Below are 9,176 nucleotides of genomic sequence, written 5' to 3'. Positions count from 1 at the left end.
CATTTCACTTGTACGAAATCAGTCTAAAGTACTTTTAGTCTAAATTAGATTTTTTGGGGGGTGACTTAGTAGATCTATGGGACATTTGTCAGGCGCATAAAACACATCCACAAAATAACTTGAACTGTGTTTGTTTGTATTCATGTTTTTTTGTTTAACTTTTTAACTTACCAGCAACGAAAACTCAAACATAACTTATTCTATAACAATACACTTCAGTCTCTCAGTCATTTATCGCACAACACAGTCCGCCACGACTCAGTACAAAAAAAAACAGTTTTCTGGTTATACTTTTTAATTTCCCAGTTCCTTTAGGAGTTGAAGTACTGAACCAATCGCTTGTCTTGTTACGTTCTTGAGCAGATCGATTGGCATAGCAACAGTTCCGGGATGCGCAGTAGCGATACTCTTGAAATTCGAGTCCGACCAATGAAATTACAGAGTATCGATACTCAAAGTCTCGATACTCATTATCGATACTCTTGAATTTCGAGTCCGACCAATGAAATTACAGAGTATCGATACTCTGCATCTCGATACTGGTAGTCTCGAGACTATAGTCTCGATACTCATTCTCGATACTACTGGGCCTTTTGGCGCACCAGGGTGCTGTTCACACTCGAGATCAGAATTTAACCAATCGTTTTGTAGACACTCGATACTGAACTAGGGCGGCATAGCAACCATACTCGATACCACGGATTGGTTCATTTCCATACTCGATACTCGCAGTATCGAGGGCAGACCAATGAAATGAACGAGTATCGATACTCGGAGTATCGAGACTTTGAGTATCGATACTCCCAGTATCGAGGGTCAGTCTCGAGAACGTGGGCCTTTTGGCGTTCCATATTCAAGGTTTCCAAGACATGACTTGCAAACCCCGAACCTAGTTCGCCGAACCCCCCAAACCTAGTTCGAAAACTCAGGTTCGTCTAGTTAAGAACCAAGACAAGTTCGCCGAACCAGTCTTGAGGTTCGCCGAACCCCACGAACCTAGTTCGCGAACCAAAGGTTCGTCTGGTTAAGAACAGCCTTAACGCTACAACTCTAGAAGTGTGTATTGTATAGTCAGGTTTGCCATGTTTGTGATGAGCTGTTTTTCAGAACTGCACACACAAGTACACAACACACAGTAGACAGTAGGTCTCACCATTCTCTCGGCCATAACGAGCAGCAGTCCCAGCTCCCTGAACACCATGAGGATCTGCAGGAAGCGCAGGAAGAAGACGAAGACGTCAACGGCCAGCACCCATCGCCCCGCCACCTTCACATAGTGGCTAGGCACCATCACCAGTATGACGCCCAGCACGAAGCCCGCTACGCTCGCCACGTCCAGCTTGTTCCACTTCTGGGACCAGTAGGTCTTCAGTCGGGTCACCAGCCCGTCCTTCTTCCCGCGCACTTTCAGGGATGACGTCAGCAGCTGCACGAGGAAAGGAACGAGAGAATTGACAACTCCTTGCTATGAGTCGTATGACACTCATTGTTCATCTTGCAATAAGATTATTTCGCACAACTTCACGAATTTAGACCTTCAAACAGAGAGCAGACCTATCTCTATGTCTGTTCCAGTAAGCTCTTTCTCAAAGGTTCAAAATGTAACAACAACAAAAAATAATGAGGACAACCGCTCGTTCATTTTAAAATGTATCATCTCCTATATCAGGTCCTGATGGGGTGAATAAGGCAGGGGAAGGAGTTTGTCTGTACAACCTTCTGTCTTACCTCCAAAACCTATACCTGTCTGACCTGTAAGACCTACCTGTCTGATTTCCTCACAGGCAGTGTCAGACACCCACACTATCAGGACGATGAAGGCAGGGGAAGGAGTGTCTCTCAAGTCAAACAGCAACACGTAGCTGTACAACGTCAAGAACGCTATCTGCCACACCTGTAACGATAATGTATTAAGTCACACCTGATTCTGCGATGACTTACAGACATCGGAAACCGATTGGCCAAAACAATAGATTTTGCTCATAAACTTGGCCAAAACATTGTTGCAACAAATGTGCACCAATCTTAAAGCATTAATTCCTGTGGGGCGGCTTAGCCCACATGTTCAAAAGAATTGTGCATTTTGTTATACAAGCACCAAATTTGGCACAGATGTACATTAATATGTTGCGAACATTTTCAGATATTGGGCCACTTAAAATGCTATCTATATGTCCGCCATATTGGATTTCAAAATGGCCGCCACTTGAAATCTACATTTGCTATTATCTCTGGACATAATGGAGCTAATGCCTTGATTCTGGTGTCTAAATGTATGTTTTTGGGGGCAAGGAATCCAATGGTACCAATTTCAACTTAATATTATCTATCACAGTCTGTTATATAATTGTATTTGAAAATTAGCTAGACAAATATTGGATTCTTTGAAAAGAATGTCTTAGTTCTGTAAATGTCTTAGGTATACTACTGACTTGCTACATGGTCTAGTATCTGAGGCTTGGTGTATACTGACATTCTACAAATGGTCTGGTATTTGAGGCTAGGTATGTACCGGTACTGAAGCGTGGACTGGGTGGCCGAGTGGTAACGCACTTGCGCTCGGAAGCGAGAGGTTGCGAGTTCGACCCTGGGTCAGGGCGTTAGCAATTTTCTCCCCCCTTTCCTAACCTAGGTGGTGGGTTCAAGTGCTAGTCTTTCGGATGAGACGAAAAACCGAGGTCCCTTCGTGTACTCTACATTGGGGTGTGCACGTTAAAGATCCCACGATTGACAAAAGGGTCTTTCCTGGCAAAATTGTATAGGCATAGATAAAAATGTCCACCAAAATACCCGAGTGACTTGGAATAATAGGCCGTGAAAAGTAGGATATGCGCCGAAATGGCTGCGATCTGCTGGCCGATGTTAATGCGTGATGTATTGTGTAAAAAAAATTCCATCTCACACGGCATAAATAAATCCCTGCGCTTTGAATATGTGCGCGATATAAATTGCATAAAATAAAAATAAAATAAAAAAATAAATAAATCCCTGCGCTTAGAACTGTACCCACGGAATACGCGCGATATAAGCCTCATATTGATTGATTGATTGATTGATTGAAGATACGTGTACATAAACAGTGTGATGTTAACAAGTTCAGCATTGCCACAAGTACATGTATGTTGTTGACTCATCGTCATGTGCAGTCCCCTTCACACACACAGAGGGCTGTGCACTGAAGGGCAGCCTTTTTGCACTTGCAGCGCCTCACGCACCCTTTCTTGCACTTGCAAGAAACCAGCTAAATGCAGCTGTGAGCTGCCTCATGTAGCCTGGTCCAATAAGGTATGTACTGTCCTTCTCCAGTCCTTGACCAACACCAGTTGGTTGGTGGAGGGAGCTCTGGTGCTGGCAGCAGTATCTGACCCCACACATGTCCACCTTGATACTCTGCCCTCTTGACATGTTCCTCCAGAGCTGCCTTCGTCAATGTCTGTGCATTTTTGGTTCAATCATACAACAGGATCACGAACTTCTCTATCATGCGCATTGCATCGTCTGGTATGTCACGCGGTGCAGAGGACAGCAGCAGCAGCGCCTCAGTGAGTTCTGGCAGTACCGTCCAGACTGCACACGCAGTCTTCTCACCACGTCTAGCAAAACTAGACACAGTGTCGCATCCAGTTAGAGCGTGGAACATTGGCAGTGCACGAGCCTTCTCTCGTCCCAGTCCAGCTGCTATTTCGTGTGCTGCTAGGTATCGGAAACGCTGGCCTGTTCCGAATGCCAGTCACAGTTTGTCTTCTGGTTGCAATTCCTGTACCAGGGACACTGCCAGCACATCATCGGTGTCTATAGTCTGGATGAGTAATGCATGGTGTCCATGCTGGGCTGCGTGAGATGCATGCAGCAACATCAGACTGTCAGCTTCTTCATGGTTACATGGGGCGAGTGAGGTCAGATCTGGCAGTAGTGGCTTGCTGAGCACTGCCTCTCCATCAGTAATGATGAGTTGCTTGTCCTCCTGGTCGAACCATTTAATGAGAGCTGCTGAGAGGAACCTGAACAGCTCGGTCTTGTTGCTGTCCACTCGTAGGAAGTTCTGCCAGTTTCCTGGTATGGCTGCACGTCTTGTCCCCGCTTTGCACGTGTACTACCTTTCAGTGAATCAGCAAGGTAAGTATTCCAGACCAGAGCCAGGCGTGACACTGTTTGCGGCTTCATGGACATATTATATGGGATGACGATCTGTTGTGCATACTCTTCAGAGGTCTTTGATGCAGCCGGCTTCAGCATCTGGACGATGCCTGCTCCATCAAGCACAACACAGGTTGTGACAGGAGTCTCTGTCTTTGCGTCGGAGACTTCTTCCAAGCATGTGAGGAGATCACTCTTGGTACCAGTGCTGAGGCTTCCACCATCAGACAATGCAGAAGGACATGCCTGATTCTCGTGACGAAAGAACTCCTCAATGTTGCCATCCCTCATCTGGCAGCCAATGTACATGTGTGCGAAGAGTTCACGGTCATTCCTGACGGAGGCGAGATGTTACTGACCTTTGCTCTGGCTTCTTGGAGTGGAAATGCTGAACACCTTCAGCTTCTTACGAGGAATGGGGTCCTTTGTTCTGTCCAACAGACACTCTTTGGTGAAAGCCTCGAACTGCTCTTGGCCAATCCTCTTGGCATCCATCACGGTCTCCACGGCAGCAGGACCTGCGATCTCCTTTGTGTCCAGTGTGACTACATCCTGACTCTCCTCCTCGAATGGGTCGCCCATCTCGAACATCTTTCACAAATGAGGCCTGTACACTTGGCGTCTGAACATGATGACGTTTGTCTGCTGTTTGCCGTCTCCAGTGTTGGTTCCCATCCTGGTATTCTTCGATCACCCTGGCAACTTCTGGTCCCGCAACTATCCAGCGACGTAGGGCACTAGGGTTGTCAGTGAGCCCAACTGCTCCACCGTCTCCTTTGATGCAGCCATTATTCTGCTCTTTTGCCTGGTCAATCGGGATTGAAGAGAACACTCTCTGTGTTTTCTGAACGGTGAAGTGGCTTTCCCTGAATTTTCTGGATACATCTGGGTGTTTGGTGGTGAGTTCGGCCATGTCCTTCAGGTGCACTGGTATCCAACTAGCATAGTGGGTGTGATCCAGTGCTCTGTCAGAGCATCGAGGTACATCATTAACGATCCCTGCCTGAGAGAACGCACATACACTTGAACCAATAGTTCTAGTTCCAGCACGGTTGCCCAGTAGTGAAACTAGGGGATGTCTTCTCCTCTCTGGCAACACCAGTCTTCAAACTCGGGAAGGTCCTCTGCATCCCTGGTTTCTCCCAGACAGTAGTGCTTGTAGGCACAGTGTTGCAGGATGTACAGTGCTGCTGCAGTCAATGTCAAATGTAGATCATAAAGCAGCCATGTAAAGTAAAGCAGCCATTTTGAAATCCAATATGGCGGCAAATACTTGACAATACCAAGTGGCAATTTGTACCATTGGATTCCTTGCCCCCAAAAACATACATTTGGATACCAGAATCAAGTCAATAGCTAGAGAACGTCAAGCGCTATATAAATCTCCCATATTAATAAACCAATAAATATGTTGTTGACAATGCTGACCTGCGTCACTAAATACAACAACTGTCACAACTAATGTAGTCACACATTACCACATCTACTACACTCTTGTAAAAGGAAGGCCTTATTCACATAGCAACATTAATGCTACAAACTTGAAAACATAAGCCTTTCTAACAACAGGGCTATATTTCTGTATAAATCACAACTAGGAACCAAGTCATATGACAACAAGCGGATTATATATAGATTACACACCCCGAGTTCTAAATAGTCTGCATATTTTCCCAGGCGAGGGAATACCTGGACATCTTCCCGAGGGAATACCTGGACATCTTCCCGAGGGAAAATACGCAAGCTATTCAGGACGAGGTGCTTTTTATCCCTTGACCACGATATTTTCATCAAAAACACTAAATGTTTTTTAACCCAAACCTGCCTTTGCCTGTTTTCCTCTCGCCAAGACCTTCCGCATAACACTATTCATGGGCGAAGCTAGTTCTTTCCCCCGCATCAATTACTACTTTTCAATAACAACACATTGATACAAACGTAATGCGTTCTTTTACATTTTTAGCTTTGTTTTGTCCCAACAAAGCCGATGCTGCGTGTCGGAGACGCTTTCAGATTGAATATTTACAGATACGTGTAATTGTAGTGCTTTAATGGCACAATTTGCATAGTTCACAAACGCCGAAACTAAGGTCCAGCAATGAATCAAAGCCAACATCTCCTGCTACATGTAGTATTTAAGATTTGATATGTGGTAGACATCGCCCCCCCCCCCCCCAACACTACCACACGTATTATGCAGTTGTTGAATTCCTTACACAGAACTGTTCTGCTACATGTAGTATTTAAGATTATGTATGTGAAAGACGTCACCCCCCCCCCACCTAACACTACCATACTTATCATGCAGTTGTTGAATTCCTTAGAAAGAACTGTTACCCTACATGTAGTATTTAAGATTATGTATGTGAAAGACGTCACCCCCCCCCCCCCCCCCCCCAACACTACAATACTTATCATGCAGTTGTTGAATTCCTTGGAAAGAACTGTTCAGCTATACCAAGCAGTTTGTTGAATTCTGTATGAGATACACATCACCCCAAGACACTGGAGAAGAGACAACAGTGCCGCCAGTGCTTACCAAAGATATCCAGTAGCAAGACTTCGGCATTGAAATAAAGCAAAGTATTCTCCGCATTGCCTCCTTGCAATCAGCCCCTTTGTCACCCTGACACGAAGTGGTGGTAGTTGTGTCTTGCTGGGTTGAACTGGTGGTAGCAGTGCCTGGCTGGCTTGAACTGGTGGTAGCAGTGCCTGGCTGGGTTGAACTGGTGGTAGCAGTGCCTGGCTGGGTTGAACTGGTGGTAGCAGTGCCTGGCTGGCTTGAACTGGTGGTAGGTGTGTCTTGCTGGGTTGAACCGGTGGTAGGTGTGTCTTGCTGGGTTGAACCGGTGGTAGGTGTGTCTTGCTGGGTTGAACCGGTGGTAGGTGTGTCTTGCTGGGTTGAACCGGTGGTAGGTGTGTCTTGCTGGGTTGAACCGGTGGTAGGTGTGTCTTGCTGGGTTGAACCGGTGGTAGGTGTGTCTTGCTGGGTTGAACTGGTGGTAGGTGTGTCTTGCTGGGTTGAACCGGTGGTAGGTGTGTCTTGCTGGGTTGAACCGGTGGTAGGTGTGTCTTGCTGGGTTGAACCGGTGGTAGGTGTGTCTTGCTGGGTTGAACCGGTGGTAGGTGTGTCTTGCTGGGTTGAACCGGTGGTAGGTGTGTCTTGCTGGGTTGAACCGGTGGTAGGTGTGTCTTGCTGGGTTGAACCGGTGGTAGGTGTGTCTTGCTGGGTTGAACCGGTGGTAGGTGTGTCTTGCTGGGTTGAACCGGTGGTAGGTGTGTCTTGCTGGGTTGAACTGGTGGTAAAAGTAATTCAACAACAAACGAAATTCACCGGACAGAAGTCAAAACGGTGCAAAACACCGCATGCATGATGGTACATAGCATCATGATTTGGGTGCAACATATCAAGGTCATTTAACGGTTGTGTGACCATCTATAAAATAAACAACTAATTGGTTTGTACTCAGCAATGTGTTTGTAATGCTGAATTAAACATTAGGCAACATCCTTAAAAAACGAGAGCTATATGAAATTGTCATGTTTATTTTGCTTAAAGTTAGTGCTTATTGTACCTACAATTGACTGACATTTTCTTCAAAACATGCAACGACCAAACTTTGAAATTTGATTTTACTTGTCATGCGCTAAAGCAGATACCACTCAAATCACAAATTTCGGATAAAATGTATAGTCTCTTTGCTTTCTTGGTTGTTGTTGATAGTGTTCAATTTCAAAAACGTCTCATTATAAATTCAACTACGAAAGTTGAAAAAGAGGGTGTTATCGCAATGATCTAACATTTTAATTGTGTTAGATCAGGCAAACTATGACTTATCATTCTGAATAAAACACAGTTTGAATTCAAAATCAACAAGCTTGCTGGTGATTAACTTTGTTTCATGACTGTTTTATTAAAAACTAAAATGTAAAAAAGAGAAATACAATGTGTCCTTTCTATCGTGACAGAGCAATTACTCACCGGCCTTTACTGCTGCAGGGACACAATGGTTGACCCTGAAACATGAAAAGTTTGCATCGGCCCGATAATGTTAGTACCAGTACTTTGGAGAGACAATACATAGACAAATAACAAGAATCACGCACTCATCTTGTGTTTGTGCGTGCACATGTTAGAGCTTGACCCAATGTTGTCATACATGACCCATTGAATCATGTGCGGTTTGCACCAGCTTAACATTGTGTACCTCCATATCTGTTACCTGTCATAAAAAGACTACAACAGGTAAGATGCGTGTGAGTAAAGATCTGTGTGATAAGGCAGTTTATTGTAGAACCAGTTAAATGCCTGGAGCGACCTTCCATTCCCTATCATATTCGGCAGACAGATGTACTTAACATGAGGTAGCCTTAGTACAGATGAACTATAACACGGACCCCACCTGCAATCACATTTACACAAACATGCTTCTCGCGTTAAGATCGACAATAAATCCACATAGTTTTTTTTTATGCTGATAAGAAATGAAGGGGGCGGGGGAGGGGGGGGGGGGTATAATGCTTAATCTTAACCATATGTTCTTAAAATTAGTAAAACATGTTCACACTAGATGAGTAAAACTTAGCTTTAATTACATTCAAGATACAGTTTGAGCACTGCATTAACTGAGAGAATGTTGTTTACATTTAGTCAAGTTTTGACTAAATGTTTTAACATAGACGGGAATTGAGACGAGGGTCATGGTGTGTGTATGTGTGTGTGTATGAGTGTATAAAGTGATTCCGAGGAAACTACTGGACCAATCTTCATAAAAATTCACATGAGAGTTCCTAGGTATAATATCCCCAGAAGTGTTTTCATTTTATGGACAATGTATCTGATGACGTCATATCCGTTTTTGTCTGAAAGTTGAGGCAGCACTGTCACTCCCTCATATGTCAATCAAATTGATTGAAATTTTGGTAAAGCATTCTTTGACGGAATCCGGACTATGGTATTGCATTTAAGCTCGAAATCTTAAAATATAATTAATTAGTTTGCTTGTTAAAGTTGTCATTAACATTTTTACATTTTTGTA

At 44.5% G+C, this 9,176-nt stretch overlaps 1 protein-coding gene across 1 annotated transcript; it reads right to left on the bottom strand.

The window, feature by feature from the left end:
* Positions 1-1,040: 1,040 nt before the first annotated feature.
* LOC138951427 (TRIO and F-actin-binding protein-like) lies at positions 1,041-8,351 on the bottom strand. Its single transcript, XM_070323033.1, has 5 exons — positions 8,346-8,351; positions 8,120-8,154; positions 6,677-7,433; positions 1,766-1,894; positions 1,041-1,426 (listed from the first exon to the last, which is right to left on the bottom strand). Exons 1-5 carry the CDS (start codon positions 8,349-8,351, stop codon positions 1,043-1,045), a joined length of 1,311 nt encoding a protein of 436 aa, XP_070179134.1. The 3' UTR covers positions 1,041-1,042.
* Positions 8,352-9,176: the final 825 nt, after the last annotated feature.

The sequence above is a fragment of the Littorina saxatilis genome, linkage group LG16 (assembly GCF_037325665.1).
Source record: "Littorina saxatilis isolate snail1 linkage group LG16, US_GU_Lsax_2.0, whole genome shotgun sequence".
Taxonomy (NCBI): Eukaryota; Metazoa; Mollusca; class Gastropoda; order Littorinimorpha; family Littorinidae; genus Littorina; species Littorina saxatilis.
This window is presented reverse-complemented; position numbering and strand designations above follow the sequence as displayed.

What these genes read in the sequence shown, in the direction of transcription:
- LOC138951427 (XM_070323033.1), bottom strand. An exon ending in CCCTGCAGCAGTAAAGGCCG is followed by an intron (nt 7,434 to 8,119) that starts GTGAGTAATTGC and finishes TTTTACCACCAG; the next exon opens with TTCAACCCAGCAAGACACAC. An exon ending in CCTGTGAGGAAATCAGACAG is followed by an intron (nt 1,427 to 1,765) that starts GTAGGTCTTACA and finishes TTCCTCGTGCAG; the next exon opens with CTGCTGACGTCATCCCTGAA.